This window comes from Oncorhynchus mykiss, chromosome 19 (assembly GCF_013265735.2).
Source record: "Oncorhynchus mykiss isolate Arlee chromosome 19, USDA_OmykA_1.1, whole genome shotgun sequence".
Classification (NCBI taxonomy): domain Eukaryota; kingdom Metazoa; phylum Chordata; class Actinopteri; order Salmoniformes; family Salmonidae; genus Oncorhynchus; species Oncorhynchus mykiss.
Window position 1 is genome coordinate 52,361,409 of NC_048583.1, and position 19,845 is coordinate 52,381,253.

The 19,845-nt window shown below is 46.5% G+C and overlaps 1 protein-coding gene across 2 annotated transcripts in view; it reads right to left on the reverse strand.

Annotated features, from left to right (window-relative positions):
• kif26ba (kinesin family member 26Ba) overlaps positions 1–19,845 on the reverse strand; it is a 216,614-nt gene that overhangs the window by 32,686 nt on the left and 164,083 nt on the right. For both annotated transcript variants that reach the window (XM_036955054.1, XM_036955053.1), the window contains exons 7-10: positions 17,535–17,628; positions 9,757–9,902; positions 9,344–9,460; positions 7,413–7,596 (exon numbers count right to left, since the gene is read on the reverse strand). In XM_036955054.1, the coding sequence (XP_036810949.1) occupies positions 7,413–7,596; positions 9,344–9,460; positions 9,757–9,902; positions 17,535–17,628 (541 nt within the window). The remainder of the gene's footprint in view (positions 1–7,412; positions 7,597–9,343; positions 9,461–9,756; positions 9,903–17,534; positions 17,629–19,845) is intronic.

Below are 19,845 nucleotides of genomic sequence, written 5' to 3' on the forward strand. Positions count from 1 at the left end.
GAGGAAATTATGGCAGGAGACGAAAGCCTTCCTTGGAAGCAGACGCAAGGAGAGAAGGGAGAACAGCGACGACGCCGGGGTTCGCAGCCACATAGAAAGCCCAAAAGACAACCCAAAACCCCCAAAAATGTTTGTGGGGGGCACACGGGGTGGTCGGCGGAGCCGGGGAGTGAACCAGAACCAGTCTGGGAGAAGAGGGAGAAATTGGAGGAGAGTGACCGGAGAGAGTCAGAGACCGTCAGTGAGCTGATGGAGAAATTGGAGGAGAGAGAAATGAGAGAGTTGTTGTGTTGGTGTATGATGCACGACATTCGCCCTAAGGAGCGTGTTATCAGTCTGATGCCACCTGAGTCAGCTCTCCGTACTCGTCCTGAGGAGCGTGCTATCAGTCTAGTAAAATCTGTGCCAGATCCACGCACCAGGTCTCCAGTACGCCTCCCCAGCCCAGTACGTCCTGCGCCTGCTCCTCGCACTCACCGTGCGGAGGTTGTCATCTGTTCGGTACCAGTTGTGCCGGTTCTACGCACCAGGTCTCCAGTACGCCTTCCCAGCCCGGTACGTTCTGTGCCTGCTCCTCGCACTTGCCCCGAAGTGCATGTCACCAGTCCGGTGCCACGCACCCGGCAACGGTCCCCAGTCCAGAGCTTCCTGCGACGGTCCACGGTCCAGAACCTCCAGCTCCAGGGCAGGAGCCTTCGTCTGTAACGGTACCCAGTCCAGGCGTCCAGTCCCGCTTCAAGGCTGGAGCCTTCCTCTGCGCCGGTGCCCAGTACAGGCACAGCGGCCAACCCAGCTCCTTGGCCGGGGCCCTCCTCTGCGCCAAGGCCCAGTCCGGGCACGGCGTTTTACCCGGCTCCATGGCCGGACACGTGATCTGGGCGGGGGAAAAGACCAGCACCGGAGCCGCACTGTCACCGAGGCAGCTGTTTATCGTTGTCTCTGATTGGGGATCATATTTAGGCAGACATTTCCCCACTGTGTTTTGTGGGATCTTGTTTATGTGTAGTTGTTGTGAGCACTCCATAGCTTCACGTTTCATTTGTTCTTTATTGTTTTAGTGCGTTTCATTGAATAAACATGTGGAACCCATATCGCGCTGCGCTTTGGTCCGAATGTTCTTACGACAATCGTGACACCGAAGTTAAATCAGAAGTGTAAAAGCTGGGTGTAAAAGCTGGGTGTAAAAGCTGGGTGTAAAAGCTGGGTGTAAAAGCTGGGTGTAAAAGCTGGGTGTAAAAGCTGGGTGTAAAAGCTGGGTGTAAAAGCTGGGTGTAAAAGCTGGGTGTAAAAGCTGGGTGTAACTGTAATACATTCAAAGTGCTAAAAAAAGCTCTCTTTAAAACATATTAGCTGGCTCTTGACAGACATGAAACATTAAATGATGAGACCTGAAACATTAAATTGTTATTCCCTCCATAAGTTTACTTTAGCATGTGCCAACAAGGCTGTTCATACAAAGTCGACTCCTATTTCTCTTACAGTGCCTTCGGAAAGTATTCAGACCCCTTGACTTTTTCTACATTTTGTTACGTTACAGCCTTATTCTAAAATGGATTAAATAAAACAAATTACTCAGTCTACACACAATACTCCATAATGACAAAGCGAAAACAGGTTTAGAAAGAAAATAGCACATTCTTTGAATTAAAAAACAGAAACACAGTACCAGTCAAGTGCGGACACACCTACTCCAGGGTTTTTCTTTCTTTCTTTACTATTTTATACATTGTAGAATAACAGTGAAGACATTAAAACTATGAAATAACACACATGGAATCCTGTAGTAACCAAAAAAGTGTTAAAAAAAATCAAATCTAAATATATTTTATATTTGAGATTCTTCAAATAGCCACCCTTTGCCTTGATGACAGCTTTGCACATTCTCTCAACCAGCTTCCCAAATATGCTGAGTACTTGTTGGCTGGTTTTCCATCACTCCGCGGTCCGACACATCCCAAACCATTTCCTTTTGGAGGTCGTGGGATTGTGGAGGCCAAGTCATCTGATGCAGCACTCCATCCCCCTCTCCTTCTTGGTAAAATTGTAAGGACTGACGCTGGAGTCGAGAAGCAGGTACAGGGAGTCAAACATTTAATGAGGAACAGACAAGGAACAAGACAGGACCAAGACAGGAACAAGACAGGAACAGCGTCAGCACACGGGTAACAAAATGACCTGCGAATGTTAATGGAGAAGCGGGGAACAGACAGATATAGGGAAGGAAATAACACAGGTGATTGAGTCCAGGAGTCCAAATGATCACTGATGCGAGTGACGAGGGAAGCAGGTGTGCGTAATGATGGTGGCAGGAGTGCGTAATGCTGGGGAGCCCGGCACCCATGAGCGCCAGAGGGAAAGAGCGGGAGCAGGCGTGACAAAAATAGCACTTTACACAGCCTCATGGGGGTGTGTTGGGTCATTGTCCCGTTGAAAAACAAATCATATCCCATCTGGATTGGGCTTAGTGGGACTGGCCTATCGCTGCAGAATGCTGTGGTAGCTATGCTGGTTAAGTGTTCCTTAAATTCTAAATAAATCAGACAGTGTCAACCGCAAAACACCCCCACACCATAACACCTCCTCCTCCATGCTTTATGGTGGGAAATACACAGAGATCATCTGTTCACCCACAAACCGTCTCACAAAGACACAGTGGTTGGAACCAAAAATCTCCTTTAGTAGTGGTTTCTTTGCAGCAATTCGACCACGAAGGCCTGACTCACGCAGTCTCCTCTGAACTGTTGATGTTGAGATGTGTCTGTTACTTAAACTCCGTGAAGCATTTATTTGGGCAGCAGTTTCTGAGGCTGGTAACTCTAATTCACGTATCCTCTGCAGCAGAGATAACTCTGGGTCTTCCATTCCTGTGGCGGTCATCATGAGCGCCAGTTTCATCATAACGCTTCATGGTTTTTGCAACTGTACTTGAAGAAACTTTCAAAGTTCTTGAAATGTTCCGTATTGACTGATCTTCATGTCTTAAAATAATGATGGACTTTCATTTCTCTTTGCTTATTTAAGCTGTTCTTGCCATAATATGGACTTATATGGTATTTTACCAAATAGAGGTATCTTCTGTATACCCCCTACCTTGTCACAACACAACTGATGGGCTCAAACGCTGTCAAGCCTCCTACCTCTCTTCCCCCCCTGGCATTCGAGGGCGCCAGGCTGTCCTGCAATGCCACTATCATTACTCACACCTGACTTCCCTCGTCACGTGCATCAGCAAATTATTGGACTCACCTGGACTCAATCACATGTGCATTACCTCCCCTATATGTGTCAGTTCCCTGCTCTGTTCACCTGGACTCAATCACCTGTTATTACCTCCCCTATATGTGTCAGATCCCTGCTCTGTTCACCTGGACTCAATCACCTGTTATTACCTCCCCTATATGTGTCAGTTCCCTGCTTTATTCACCTGGACTCAATCACCTGTTATTACCTCCCCTATATGTGTCAGTTCCCTGCTCTGTTCACCTGGACTCAATCACATGTGCATTACCTCCCCTATATGTGTCAGTTCCCTGCTCTATTCACCTGGACTCAATCACCTGTTATTACCTCCCCTATATGTGTCAGTTCCCTGCTCTGTTCCCCACTGCTGTATGCATCGTTTTACGTCTGTGTTTTACCCGGTTCTGACACTGTTCCTGTTTTCATGTCTGTTCCGATTAAATGTTGACTCTCCATACCTGCTTCTCATCTCCAGCGTCAGTCCTTACAGAATGCAGCAGCCATCAAATGAAGCATATGGGAGTGCTGGCGTTTCGGTTGGTGGTGACGTCGGGTCCGGGGGCTGCCGCCGTTGGAACCGGGGGTGCCTTAGCTGGATCGTCGGGCTTCCATGCCCTAGCCAGATCGAGAGGTTTCCATGCCCTAGCCGGATCGAGAGGTTTCCATGCCCTAGCCGGATCGAGAGGTTTCCATGCCCTAGCCGGATCGTCGGGCTTCCATGCCCTAGCCGGATCGAGAGGTTTCCATGCCCTAGCCGGATCGAGAGGTTTCCATTCCCTAGCCGGATCGAGAGGTTTCCATTCTCTAGCCGGATCGAGAGGTTTCCATTCTCTAGCCGGATCGAGAGGTTTCCATGCCCTAGCCGGATCGAGAGGTTTCCATGCCCTAGCCGGATCGAGAGGTTTCCATGCCCTAGCCGGATCGAGAGGTTTCCATGCCCTAGCCGGATCGAGAGGTTTCCATTCTCTAGCCGGATCGAGAGGTTTCCATTCTCTAGCCGGATCGAGAGGTTTCCATGCCCTAGCCGGATCAAGAGGTTTCCATGCCCTAGCCGGATCGAGAGGTTTCCATGCCCTAGCCGGATCGAGAGGTTTCCATTCTCTAGCCGGATCGAGAGGTTTCCATTCTCTAGCCGGATCGAGAGGTTTCCATGCCCTAGCCGGATCGAGAGGTTTCCATGCCCTAGCCGGATCGAGAGGTTTCCATGCCCTAGCCGGATCGAGAGGTTTCCATGCCCTAGCCGGATCGAGAGGTTTCCATGCCCTAGCCGGATCGAGAGATTTCCATGCCCTAGCCGGATCGAGAGGTTTCCTTGCCCTAGCCGGATCGAGAGGTTTCCTTGCCCCGGTTGGCTCGGAAGGCGCACAACCCACGTCACGCTTCAGCCGGATCGTCAGGCTACCAAGCCTCAGCAGGATTGCCAGGATCCCACGCCTGGCTTGTCCAGACCCGTGCCTCAGCCGGCCCGTCAGGCTCACCCAGCTAGAGGGGGTTATACACAGGCTTCCTTGTGTATGCTCAAGGTCAGTCAATAATGAACACCTCTCTGGGCCCCCACAGTACATGTATATCCAATTTACCTTCTCAGAGCAATCTTTGTGTCCAAGTGTGTGTCAGTGTATTAATGTGTGCATGAGTGTGTGTGTGTGTGCATGTCTCTCCGTCTGTGTGAATGTGTGTGAGTAGCTGTTCCAACGAGCGGTAAAGATTTACTTTGACTTCATATCCATAACGCATTTATATAAATATCTATAAGCATTTCATGAACGTGTTATAACAGGTCCCAAGCGTATTATTAAATGTTAATGAAATCTATCCAAAGCATATATTAGTGAACATGCCAAAAGGCCAAATCATGTTTTGAGAATGATGCTGATATGTAGCCTGTACCAGACCCATTTCCCCCACCGGCCAGTAAAGGCCTGTGACTTACCTTCTTCTTCTTCTCCTCACGGAGGTCAATGGGGCATGAAGGTCTCCACAGGGTGGACTTCTCAGGGTAAAGTTTACGGATCAAAAGCGTGTAGTTCAGTGTCATCTCAATAACTCTTTCGTAACTTATTAACAGCCCTCCTCCACATCACAATTAAGTTGGTCACACTGGTCTATAACGGACACATAAAGGGTCTATGTATGAATTATATGCAGTCAAAGTAAAGTCAAACATATTTTCCCATTGCATTTGACATTTTTGTCCAGAGCGACTTACAGTATACATTTTCATACCTTTTTTCCCCATACTGGTCCCCCATGGGAATCGAACCCATAAGCCTGGAGTTGCAAGCACGAAGCCGAAGAATCCTACTATTGACATTTTCCAGTTTGACTTTTCTTGAATAGATTTAACAAAGACTAATATTCAAAGCATTCAAATTAAATTCCTAATTTCAGACTCATAGCTAGCAACAACTATTTTAGTGAGTAAAACGTACTAATATGAAGTGTGAAAATGCTAATATAGGTACCATTGATTTGCATTGGATTTCTGCCACAAATGCAAAAAAGTTAATGGGGGGGTCTTTAAAAAAATATTGTCCATTAACAGGAACAGCACCATCTAGTGGTCAGAACCAGGTAATATCAGGATGCAGAATGGGACATGAACCTAACAACTTCAATGACTCATTTCTCTGAACGGGGGAACACCACCAATTTCACTGAGAATTCATTACAAAAGATGAAGAAACAATACTACATACTACTTGTCAGACAGAGAGAACTGATACGATATACTCGTTGTTGGGTTGGGATTAGCGTGGCGTGTGTGGGTTCCGTGGGTGGATTCTGACCATGTATTTGTATTCCTCATGTCTTACTCATTGTTAGTAAAAAGTTTAGTCCAAATCGGATGTTAGGTACTATATTTATTGAATATTATACAAATCCTATAAATTAAAATGGCAAATTTGGGAGCAATCAATTAGCTTAATTTCTCAGAGACCAAATCATATTTAAACAAAATAATATTGCAGGAATGCAAATCTTATATGTTTCTAACTACAGAAGCGATTTCAAAACAATTTGAGATGGTGGGTGTCATGGTTTGTTGAAATGACATGGAACGACCCTGCATAGAATTCATTCATAGACCTTTAATGTTGGTGTTATAGAACAGTGGCAAACTGCACAGTTAACTAGTATTACGTGCTTAGCTATAAATGCTTTATAAATTGAAAAAATGTATTTGACTTTGACTGCATAGAATTCCTACATAGACTTTTCATGTGTGCATTATAGACCATTATGACCAAATGAATTGTGATGTGGAGGAGGGCAGTTAATGAGTTACGAAAGAGTTCTGACGTACAGAAGGATCTTAACGTGAGCCAGTTTGCTACAGCAGGAGAATAATCATGCAGCATCAGGAAATGCGAATTATTATGTGCGTCATAATTAATATACATTTTTGTAGTTGATACATACTTTGTGAGGGCAAATCAAGTCTGAAATGTCAAAGTGGAAATTACAAACTTTAGAAGCTTTTTTACAACTCAAATACACTCCAAAAGAGTGATCAAATTATGATCCTACATCTGTATGACCCTCGACTACACCATTTGATCCGTAAAATGTAACTTGAGGATTCAATCTCCTCGGTGAGAAGAAGAAGAAGATGGATCACGGGCCTATACCGGCCGTGGAGAAATGGTGCTGGTACAGGCCAACAACACATTCTCCTAGCCATGTTATCAAGCATCTCACTACGCTATCACACACTATTTATTCCCTCAAAAGGGCTCGTGACATCACACTGTATAATTAGCACGGAGACAGTCTCACTGACAACCTGGGACACGACAGATACAGCGGGAGTCAAACTCAAACGAGCCCAGAGCTGCAGAGGATGAGATACAGGCGATCTGAAGCACACTCTCCCAGCTGTCGTTGATGAATGTCTTTAGTTTGTGTTTATTATCAAATCATCACAGATGATATTATTTTTTTTAAACTATAAATATATAGTATCTATAAATATATAGTATCTATAAATATATAGTATCAATCAGTACAGTTTAGGGTGACATTTTCATTATTTTACTTCTATTATAAAGAACGGTAGTGTCCATTAAAGTGTGTGTGTGTGTGTGTCTGTGTCTGTGTGTGTGTGTGTGTGTGTGTGTCTGTGTGTGTGTGTGTGTGTGTGTGTGTGTCTGTGTGTGTGTAGTACTCACTCCCTCCCTTGCCAGTCTTCTCCATGCGGTACTGGTAGATGTGCAGTGTGAACAGCATGTGTGAGTTGAGATGCTCCTCCGGGTCGGAGTCAGCTCTGTTGCTATAGCGAGCTGCTATGGCTGCATCCAGGAAGAAGGCTGCTTTCTCTGGCGTGGGGGCTCGCAGCTCACTCTGGTTCTGGAGCTGGGAAGAACATTACAGAGTAGGTGAGAAAATACACTTTCATTCTTTAGTAAATTTGACTTTGGTTTCACTATTAGGAGAAAAAAATACTAATTTTACAAACGACAGTCATTTCTGTGTGTTTGTGTAAGTGTGTGTGTGCGTACGTGTGATGCAGTGTGTAGTGTCTGTAGAGTGAGACTCACATTATCACTAAACTGCTGCGGGGTATCATTACAGCATGAGATTATCTCAGATTAGCTAGGGTTTACACTGATACCCCTGTCTCACACACAATACTCCTATCAACATTTAACCACACACACTAATCCTATCAACATATAACCACACACACACACGAATGCACCCACACACACTAATCGCATCTACATTTAACATAATGGTGATAAAATCCTGTCTGTCTGTTTCTCTTATTGATGTTTAGAAAAGACACAATGATAATCCCTAAATGAGCAGAAAGCTATACCAGCTAAGGGCAACACAGTTTGACAACCACATTAAGACCTAAGGCTGCCAAATCACACATGCTCACGAGCCCCCCCCCCCCCCCTCTCCCCCCCTCCCACCTCCCTCCCTTCCTCCATTATGAAGCATAGTTGCTAAATCAACCCGGAAGAGAAAAGCACCAATTGAGGATCAATCCACACAGGGGGATAGATAACTGGTGGGTTAGCTGGCAGTGTTCTGATTCTTTTATGAAGTTTGCGGTTTTGCTCTTCTCTACAGATAAGGTGTGTGTATGTGTGTGTGTGTGCATGCATGTGTGTGCACAAGTGCTTGTGTATGTGTGTATGTACAAGCACTTGCATGCATGCGTGTGTAAAAATGCATATGTTTGTGCGTATGAGCGTGCACATGTGTGTGCCTCTCTGCATGTGTGTGTGTGTGTCTCCATAGAGACAGTGTTAGGTTAAAAACAGCCAGCTAAGACAACAGAGCCTAGTGCCTGGGGGTAGACACACAGAGATATATCATAATATACTACTACAGTGCTCTAGGTCTGATACTGCCATCCTCACACACAGTCCTCCAGCTGCCTTAGCAGTGTGGGTTTCCTTTGACAACACCACAGTTAGTTACAGCAGAGGAAAACTCTAGAGGAGCCACAGCACTCTCCTAGTCTCAACCATGGGAGATTCTCAGCAGAGTAAAACACGAGAGGAGCCACAGCACTCTCCTAGTCTCAACCATGGGAGATTCTCAGCAGAATAAAACACGAGAGGAGCCACAGCACTCTCCTAGTCTCAACCATGGGAGATTCTCAGCAGAGTAAAACACGAGAGGAGCCACAGCACTCTCCTAGTCTCAACCATGGGAGATTCTCAGCAGAGTAAAACACGAGAGGAGCCACAGCACTCTCCTAGTCTCAACCATGGGAGATTCTCAGCAGAGGAAAACTCTAGAGGAGCCACAGCACTCTACTAGTCTCAACCATGGGAGATTCTCAGCAGAGGAAAACACTAGAGGAGCCACAGCACTCTACTAGTCTCAACCATGGGAGATTCTCAGCAGACTACCTCTGTCGCTCTCCTTGTAGTCTTGTGGATTCATCATGAGTTACTTCATGTTATCGTCTCTCTCTGTGTTCAGCATGGACCCCAGGAAGAGTAGCTGTTGCTGAAGTCAAAGCTCAAAGCCATCTAGATAATGACACTAGTTAGCTGGACGGCGGCAGGGCGTGCAGGGTTTTGTTCCAGACGATCAAGGTTAAGTTGATTAGTTTACAAGTTGACTAGTGCCATCTTACCTGCATGCCACAGATGGGGTCCTCGCAGAGGTAGACTCCAGGGGACTGGCTGTCCTGCAAACTGCCTGTCGCCACTTCAGATAGCAAGTCCTTCAGGTTCTCCTCTTTACCCCACACCTAGAACATAGAACACCACCCTCAGAACTCTACATCTATCCCTCACACCTAGAACAAGTATCTCATACATATTGCTATTGTTAATTCAGTCATTTGTACACAAAAGAATAAGGATTGGTTTCCCAGACCCCGATTAAGACTACTCCTGGATAAAAATGCATGGAGAATCTCCCTTAATCTGAGTCTCAGAAACCAGCCCTTAAAATGCCTTTACAGGCAGCCCAATTCTGATCTTTTACCACTAATTGGTCTTTTGACCAATCAGAGCAGCTCTGTTTCCCATAAGTGTAACAGACCTCTACGGCGGAGACTCGGACAGAGAAACGTGCTCCTGTCTTCTCCTTCCTCTCGTTGATGAGTTTGAAGAGCCAGGAGATGGCACAGGGGATGATCCCCAGGGTCTGCATGGACTCGTCACCACCTATCATGGTGTAGGATTTACCTGTAGGATGGACACACACACACACACACACACACACACACACACACACACACACACAGGAGAGGAAGAGGAGATGAAAGTTCTGAGTGTGATCTGGTTTACAGATCTAGCCATTCTAGTAAACACTCCCAGAATGATTAGAACTCCATCAGCAGTGGAGTACAATGGTCATTAACATGATATCCTCTACCAAACACACAGTCTGTCCTCCCTCCTCTCTATCCTCCTTCCCCTCTCTTTCTCCTGCTCCTCTATCCTCCTTCCCCTCTCTATCCTCCTCCTCTATCCTCCTTCCCCTCTCTTTCTTCTCCTCCTCTATCTTCCTTACCTTCTCTTTCTCCTCCTCCTCCTCTATCCTCCTTCCCCTCTATTTCTCCTGCTCCTCTATCCCCCTCCCCCTCTCTTTCTCCTCTATCCACCTTCCCCTCTCTTTCTCCTGCTCCTCTATCCTCCTTCCCCTCTCTTTCTACTCCTTCTCTATCCTTCTCCTCTATCCTCCTCCCCTTCTCCTCCTCCTCTATCCTCCTTCCCTTTTCCCGTTTCTACAGCCCATCCCTTCTGTCTGCTTTTAAATTAACTCTGGTTTTAGCTAAATGTGTCAGGTTTGGCAAGGGGCACTGACATCTTCCGCATGTTTGTGTGCTTTTCACACACACTCTGGTTGAATGTTGTGTATATGTGTGTGTGGTTTGACACCCAGATTGTCTGTGTGCGCAGAGCGATGCATTCAAGTCTGCTGACCCACAGACCCCAAAATAACCCAGCTGTAGATGAATTGAGAGTGTGGGCATGCATGTGTGTATGTGTACGTGCTATGTGTGTGTATCCCCACTGTGTGCCTACACCTGTCCCTCTGACATAGGGAGACGGCCCCTGCTGTTGACAGGAGAGAGATCAAACTCACGGCTAAACAAAGCCATATGTCACACACACAGTTGCCGGAGTGTGCCAGCGCCTTATGGGGTTGATAATGTAAATACAGTGGCTTACGAAAGTATTCACCCCCCTTGGCATTTTTCCTATTTTGTTGCCTTACAACCTGGAATTAAAATGGATTTTTGTTGCCTTTGTATCATTTGATTTACACAACATGCCGACCACTTTGAAGATGCAAAATATATTTTTTTAATGTGAAACAAACAAGAAATAAAACAAGAAATAAGACAAAAAACAGAAAACTTGAGTGTACATAACTATTCACCCCCCCCCCCCCCCCCCCCCTCCCCAAAGTCAATACTTTGTAGAGACACCTTTTGCAACAATTACAGCTGCAAGTCTCTTGGGGTATGTCTCTATAAGCACATCTCTATAAGCACATCTAGCCACTGGTATTGTGCCCATTCTTCAAGGCAAAACTGCTCCAGCTTCTTTAAGTTGGATGGGTTCCGCTGGTGTACAGCAATCTTTAAGTCATACCACAGATTCTCAAATGCAAATGTAAAAGAGTAGGGAGGTAAGGCAATAAATAGGCCATAGAGGCGAAGTAATTACAATATAGCATTAACACTGGAGTGATAGGTGTGTAGATGATGGATGTGCAGATGATGATAGATGTGCAGATACTGGGGTACAAAAGAGCAAGAGGATAAATAACAATATGGGGATGAGGCAGTTGGGTGGGCTATTTACAGATTGGCTGTGTACAGGTACAGTGATCGATAAGCTGCTCTGACAGCTGATGCTTAAAGTTAGAGAGGGAGATATAAGACTTCAGCTTCAGTGATTTTTGCAATTTGTTCCAGTCATTGGCAGCAGAGAACTGGAAGGAAAGGCAGCCAAAGGAAGTGTTGGCTTTGGGGGTGACCAGTGAAATATACCTGCTGGAGCGAGTGCTACGGGTGGGTGTTGCTATGGTGACCAGTGAGCAGAGATAAGGCAGGGCTTTACCTAGCAAAGACTTATAGATAACCTGAAGCCAGTGGGTTTGGCTGCAGATATGTAGTGAGGACCAGCCAAAGAGAGCATACAGGTCACAGTGGCGGGTAATATATGGGGCTTTGGTGACAAAATGGATGGCAGTGTGATAGACTGCATCAAATTTGCTGAGTAGAGTGTTGGAGGCTATGGAAGGAGAAGGAGAGTTTACTGTCTAAACAGACACCTAGGTATTTGTAGTTGTCCACATATTCTAAGTCAGCACCGTCCAGAGTAGTGATGCTAGTCAGGCGGGCAGGTGCGTGCAGCGAACGGTTGAATAGCATGCATTTAATTTTTACTAGCATTTAAGAGCGGTTGGAGGCCACGGAAGGAGTGTTGTATGGCATTGAAGCTCGTCTGGAGGTTAGTTAACACAGTGTCCAAAGAAGGGCCTGAACTCTATCTGAGAAGTAGTTGGTGAACCAGGAGAGGCAGTCATTTGAGAAACCAAGGCTATTGAGACTGCAGATAAGAATGTGGTGATTGAGAGTCGAAAGCCTTGGCCAGGTCGATGAAGACGGCTGCACAGTACTGTCTTTTATCGATGGCGGTTATGATATCGTTTAGGACCTTGAGCGTGGCTGAGGTGCACCCATGACCAGCTAGTAACCAGATTGCACAGCGGAGAAGGTACGGTGGGATTCAAAATGGTCGGTGATCTGTTTATTAACTTGGCTTTCGAAGATTTTAGAAAGGCAGGGCAGGATGGATATAGGTCTATAACAGTTTGGGTCTAAGGTGTCTCCCCCTTTGAAGAGGGGGATGACCGCAGCAGCTTTCCAATCTTTGGGGATCTCAGACGATATGAAAGGGAGGTTGAACAGGCTAGTAACAGGGTGTACAGATGTTCTGTACTTCACAACATTGTCCCTGACCTGTTCGGAAAGGTCCTTGGTCTTCATAGTGCCACTTGCTGGGTAGTGCGCCTTGCTTAGTAGTGTTGCAGACTCTGGTGCCTTTCAGAACAGGTGTGTATATACTGAGATCATGTGACAGATCATGTGACACTCAGATTGCACACAGGTGAACTTTATTTAACTAATTATGTGACTTCTGAAGGTAATTGGTTGCACCAGATCTTATTTAGGGGCTTCATAGCAAAGGAGGTGAATACATTTGCACACACCACTTTTCCATTTTGTGTATGTCCTTTGCATGAAATCCAAATAAAAATAAATGTCAATTACAGGTTGTAATGCAACAAAATAGGAAAAAAGCCAAGGGGGGTGAATACTTTTACAAGGCACTGTACCACAATCAGCAGCAGAGTGGTCTGGCCTGAGCCCAATCAGCAGCAGAGTGGTCTGGCCTGGGCCCAATCGGCAGCAGAGTGGTCTGGCCTGGGCCCAATCAGCAGCAGAGTGGTCTGGCCTGGGCCCAATCAGCAGCAGAGTGGTCTGGCCTGGGCCCAATCAGCAGCAGAGTGGTCTTACCTGGGCCCAATCAGCAGCTGAGTGGTCTGGCCTGGGCCCAATCAGCAGCAGAGTGGTCTGGCCTGGGCCCAATCAGCAGCAGAGTGGTCTGGCCTGGGCCCAATCAGCAGCAGAGTGGTCTGGCCTGGGCCCAATCAGCAGCAGAGTGGTCTGGCCTGGGCCCAATCAGCAGCAGAGTGGTCTGGCCTAGGCCCAATCAGCAGCAGAGTGGTCTGGCCTGGGCCCAATCAGCAGCAGAGTGGTCTGGCCTGGGCCCAATCAGCAGCAGAGTGGTCTGGCCTGGGCCCAATCAGCAGCAGAGTGGTCTGGCCTGGGCCCAATCAGCAGCAGAGTGGTCTGGCCTGGGCCCAATCAGCAGCAGAGTGGTCTGGCCTAGGCCCAATCAGCAGCAGAGTGGTCTGGCCTAGGCCCAATCAGCAGCAGAGTGGTCTGGCCTGGGCCCAATCAGCAGCAGAGTGGTCTTACCTGGGCCCAATCAGCAGCAGAGTGGTCTGGCCTGGGCCCAATCAGCAGCAGAGTGGTCTGGCCTGGGCCCAATCAGCAGCAGAGTGGTCTGGCCTGGGCCCAATCAGCAGCAGAGTGGTCTGGCCTGGGCCCAATCAGCAGCAGAGTGGTCTGGCCTGGGCCCAATCTGGCCTCAATGGAGGCCTGAGCGGAACACTTGCACTCTGACTCAGATAGCAGTACATAGACTAGCAGGCTGGAGTCAAGAAAGCCCACAGCGACAGGAGTTTTACATCGATTAAAGACATAAAGATGGCTGCCATTAAAGGGATGGCCATACTGCCCAGGGCCACTTATCCAATCAGAGGGCTCAGGGAGGATGAGCTAATATAAGAGCAAGAGAGCGTGGGACTCAATTATATACCCCGCTCCTGCTGTTCTCCTCTGCTGTCCTCCTCCCCTCTCTTCTCTTTCAGTTCTTATTGAATCTCATACACTCAGTCCCTGTTGAATCTCATACCCTCAGTCCTTGTTGAATCTACATACCCTCAGTCCTTATTGAATTATACATACCCTCAGTCATTATTGAATCTCATACCCTCAGTCCTTATTGAATCTCATTCCCTCAGTCCTTATTGAATCTCATTCCCTCAGTCCTTATTGAATCTACACTACCGTTCAAACATTTGTGGTCACTTAGAAATGTCCTTGTTTTTGAAAGAAAAGCTAATTTTTCGGCCATTAAAATAACATCAAATTGATCAGAAATACAGTGTAGACATTGTTAATGTTGTAAATGACTATTGTAGCTGGAAACAGCTAATTTTTATGGAATATCTACATAGGCGTACAGAGGCCCATTATCAGCAACCATCACTCCTGTGTTCCAATGGCACGTTGTGTTATCTAATATCATTTTAAAAGGCTAACTGATCATTAGAAAAACCTTTTTCAATTATGTTAGTGCAGCTGAAAACTGCTGTTCTGATTAAAGAAGCAATAAAACTGGCCTTCTTTAGACTAGTTGAGTATCTGGAGCATCAGCACTAGTGGGTTCGATTACAGGCTCAAAATGGCCAGAAACAAAGGACTTTCTTCTGAAACTCGTCAATCTATTCTTGTTCTGAGAAATGAAGGCTATTCCATGTGAGAAATTGCCAAGAAACTGAAAAATCTCGTACAAAGCTGTGTACTACTCTCTTCACAGAACAACGCAAACTGGCTCTAACCAGAATAGAAAGAGGAGCGGGAGGCCCCGGTGCACAACTTAGCAAGAGGACAAGTACATTAGTGTCTAGTTTGAGAAACAGACGCCTCATACGCCCTCAACTGGCAGCTAGTTAGAGAGAGGGAGTGAAAAACCATGAATGGAAAATGGAGGGGTAGCAGGACAAGAACATGTTCCATAATGACGGGAGAATGGATACACCCTTTTCAGCACCCCTTAAATGACAGGAGGATGGATACACCCTTTTCAGCACCCCTTAAATGACAGGAGAATGGATACACCCTTTTCAGCACCCCTTAAATGACAGGAGAATAGATACACCCTTTTCAGCACCCTTTAAATGACAGGAGAATGGATACACCCTTTTCAGCACCCCTTAAATGACAGGAGAATAGATACACCCTTTTCAGCACCCCTTAAATGACAGGAGAATAGATACACCCTTTTCAGCACCCCTTAAATGACAGGAGAATAGATACACCCTTTCCAGCACCCCTTAAATGACAGGAGAATATATACACCCTTTTCAGCACCCCTTAAATGACAGGAGAATGGATACACCCTTTTCAGCACCCCTTAAATGACAGGAGAATATATACACCATTTTCAGCACCCCTTAAATGACAGGAGAATGGATACACCCTTTTCATCACCCCTTAAATGGCAGGAGTATAATTATGGGCATTCTTTGATTTACAACATGAAATGGTCAGCCACACAGAGTGTGTGTGCGTGAGTGTGTGATTTGGCAGTCTCGGGTCTTAATGTGGAGTGGGAGAGGCAGGACTGGCCTGTAATGCTAGCTGATCTCTATTAGCGACCAGTGGAGCAGTTTATTCTATTTCAACATCAAACACACACACACATACATACACACAAACATACGCATACACACACTTTGCCATCTCTTACAGGTCTGTAACCTCAGGCCCACCCTCCATCATTCAGTGGTCCGTTTGAAGCAGACGTTTCCTGGATGGAATATAAAAGGTAATTGTGTTCTCCAGGCCAAGCAGGCTAGTGGAGCAGAGAGGACTCTGTCTTTGTTCCTAAAGGGAGGATTCGGTCTTTCATTTCCACGACCACTGAAACAACATGAGTGACCACCGATTCTAGAAGATTTTACTAGCAATGGCCGTGCTGTGTGGTGGGGACACTTTCCTTAGCTGACTGTCCCTCTGGATAAGAGCATCTGCAAAATTTGACCGCTGTTTGTTATTCTGTCGAGTGACGTTTATCCTTTGTGCGTGTGTGCTTGTGCGTGTGTGTGTATACTTACATGTAGGTGTGTCTGGGCTGTAAGACTAAGTTGATTCTGTCACGGGTAGACTGATTACATGAGTGTGAAAGCATGGTTGTTGAAGGCAAACTAAGACAGAGAGGTTCCAGAGACTTGACCAGGCAGGTTCCTGACACTTATTACTGTGCCGGTCTAAAGAGGGACTTCAGTGGGATTAAAACCGTGTTGATCCAGCTTCCTGCTCAGACAAGACCTCTCTCTCTCTCTCTCTCCCTTTCACTTTATTTCTCTCTCAGTTCCTGTCTTTTTAAGGCGCCCATCTCTCCCTCTCATTCTTCTTTCTATTTCTGCTCTTTCCCCCTGTCTCTCTGCCCCTCTAACCTTTCTCCCCCTCTACCCCTTCTCCCCCTCTACCCCTTCTCCCCCTCCTCCCCCTCTACCCCTTCTCCCCCTCTACCCCTTCTCCCCCTCTACCCTTTCTCCCCCTCTACCCTTTCTCCCCCTCTACCCTTTCTCCCCCTCTACCCTTTCTCCCCCTCTACCCTCTACCTTTTCTCCCCCTCTACCCTCTACCTTTTCTCCCCCTCTACCCTCTACCTTTTCTCCCCCTCTACCCTCTACCTTTTCTCCCCCTCTACCCTTTCTCCCCCTCTACCCTTTCTCCCCCTCTACCCTTTCTCCCCCTCTACCCTTTCTCCCCCTCTACCCTCCACCTTTTCTCCCTCTACCCTTTCTCCCCCTCTACCCTTTCTCCCCCTCTACCCTTTCTCCCCCTCTACCCTTTCTCCCCCTCTACCTTTTCTCCCCCTCTACCTTTTCTCCCCCTCTACCCTCTACCTTTTCTCCCCCTCTACCCTTTCTCCCCCTCTACCCTCTCTCCCCCTCTACCCTCTCTCCCCCTCTACCCTTTCTCCCCCTCTACCCTTTCTCCCCCTCTACCCTTTCTCCCTCTCTCCCCCTCTACCCTCTCTCCCCCTCTACCCTTTCTCCCCCTCTACCCTTTCTCCCCCTCTACCCTCTCTCCCCCTCTACCCTCTCTCCCCCTCTACCCTCTCTCCCCCTCTACCCTCTCTCTCCCTCTACCCTCTCTCCCCCTCTACCTTTTATCCCCCTCTACCCTCTACCCTCTCTCCCCCTCCCTCTGAATGCAGTCTGTGCTGATAGTTGAGGCTGGCTGAGATGAAGTCATGTTGATCAGAGAACGTCACACTCAGAAAACTAGCGGTCGATTCTTAGCAAAAGCATTTACTGTGTGTGCAATGTCAGACTCGGTTTGTCAAAGTCTGAGTACATACACACAGCATCAGGCAGAGTGTGTGGACGTGTTTAACTATACTTGTGGGGACCATCACACCAACACACATCCTTACCCAGTTTAGAGTGGCCAAAACAGAAGACGCAGCCGTCGGCTCCATTCACCACAGACTGAATTACCTCAGCTACAGTACCAGCACAAACCTCCGCCTAGAGAGAGAGAGAGAGACGGACAGAGAGAGAGACACACACACACAAAGAGAGAGAGACACAGAGAGAGAGAGACAGACAGACAGACAGACAGACAGACAGACAGAGAGAGAGACAGAGAGAGAGAGAGAGACACAGACAGAACAAGAGAGACACAGAGAGAGAGAGAGAGAGAGAGACACACACACAGAGCGAGAGAGACACACCCACAGAGAGACACACCCACAGAGAGACACGCCCACAGAGAGACACACCCACAGAGAGACAGAGACAGAGAGAGAGACAGACAGAGAGACAGAGAGACAGAGAGACAGACAGACGGACAGACGGACAGACGGACAGACAGACAGACAGACAGACAGACAGACAGACAGACAGACAGACAGACAGACAGACAGACAGACAGACAGACAGAGAGACACAGAGAGAGAGAGAGCGAGAGAGAGAGAGAGACAGCGAGACAGAGAGAGAGAGAGAGACACAGAGAGAGAGACACACACAGAGAGAGAGAGAGAGACGAACAGAGAGAGAGAGAGAGAAAGAGAGAGAGAGTGAGAGAGACAGAGAGAGAGACAGAGAGAGAGACAGACACAGAGAGAGAGACAGATTATAAATGCACTTTATATATTATCTACCTCACTTGCTTTGGCAATGTTAACACGTTTCCCATGCCAATAAAGCCCCTTGAATTGAATTGAATTGAGAGACAGACACACAGAGAGAGACACAGAGAGAGAGACACAGAGAGAGAGACAGACACAGAGAGAGAGAGAGAGAGAGAGAGAGAGACAGACACAGAGAAAGACAGACACACAGAGCGAGAGAGAGACAGACACACAGAGAGAGAGAGAGAGAGACACAGAGAGAGAGACACAAAGAGAGAGAGAGAAAGAGAGAGAGAGAGAGAGAGAGAGAGAGAGAGAGAGAGAGAGAGAGAGAGAGAGATTATATATTCACTTTATATATTATCTACCTCACTTGCTTTGGCAATGTTAACACATGTTTCCCATGCCAATAAAGCCCCTTCAATTGAATTGAATTGAGAGACAGACACACAGAGAGAGACACAGAGAGAGAGACAGACACAGAGAGAGGGACAGACACACACAGAGAGAGAGACAGACACAGAGAGAGGGACAGACACACACAGAGAGAGAGAGAGACAGACACAGAGAGAGAGACAGATACAAAGAGAGAGAGAGACACAGAGAGAGAGAGAGAGAGAGAGAGAGAGAGAGAGATTATATATTATCTACCTCACTTGCTTTGGCAATGTTAACACATGTTTCCCATGCCAATAAAGCCCCTTGAATTGAATTGAGAGACAGGCACAGAGAGAGAGAGAGAGAGAGAGAGAGAGATGAGGAGTTCCGGAGTTCCAAATTGAGCAGCTGCTGAAAAATGAGCTCCTGTATATATTGAGATTTAAATGGTTTTTTAGAGTGAAGTACATCGAAAAAATCAAAAGAAAACTGCAAGACTCAATAGAAGACAATAGAAGCAACAAACCAAAAAGACAGGATTTTGAAAAAGTAACTATTTTTCAAAAAATTATACAGTTATCTTAGCTAGCTGAATTGTTAGCTGAATTGTTTACATGTTGCTAAACAGTTGCTAAGGACTCTCCTGGAAGAAGCTAGCTAGCTTACAAAGAATAACAAAAAAATATCTAGTTAACAGAAGAAAGGAAGACAAAATAAGGACAGAAGAAAAAAGGAAAAGAAAACAGGACAACAAAGTGAAACAGTCCTCTGAAGAAACAAGAGAGCATTATACAAGAAACAGCACTTCTATTGCAACATTGTAGCCAACATCACCAGCGTTGCTATGGAAATTGTTTACCCACCAGACATCCAAACAGAGAAAGCTAAGAAAAGTTTCAAAGGTTTGTTGATGGGACAGAACCATGAATGCCTGTTTGCAGATCTTACCAGTTACAAAACAAGAGCAAATTTAATTTTTAATACCAATCGAGGGAACATATGGAAAAAGGTTATTTGCAACCATTTCCCTTTCTCAAAAAAGAGGGGCATCAGCCAAGGATGTCAGATCAGCATTTTTGAAGAAGCTGACCAGAGCAACACATATCAAACAGTAAACTTATATAATAATGGAACTGTATTGATACAAGGCAATGATTCAAGCCTCCAGGCTTTTGAGAATAGGTTTGCTACCCTAAAAGAAGACGCTGACATCATCTCAGAAAATGAGGAAAAA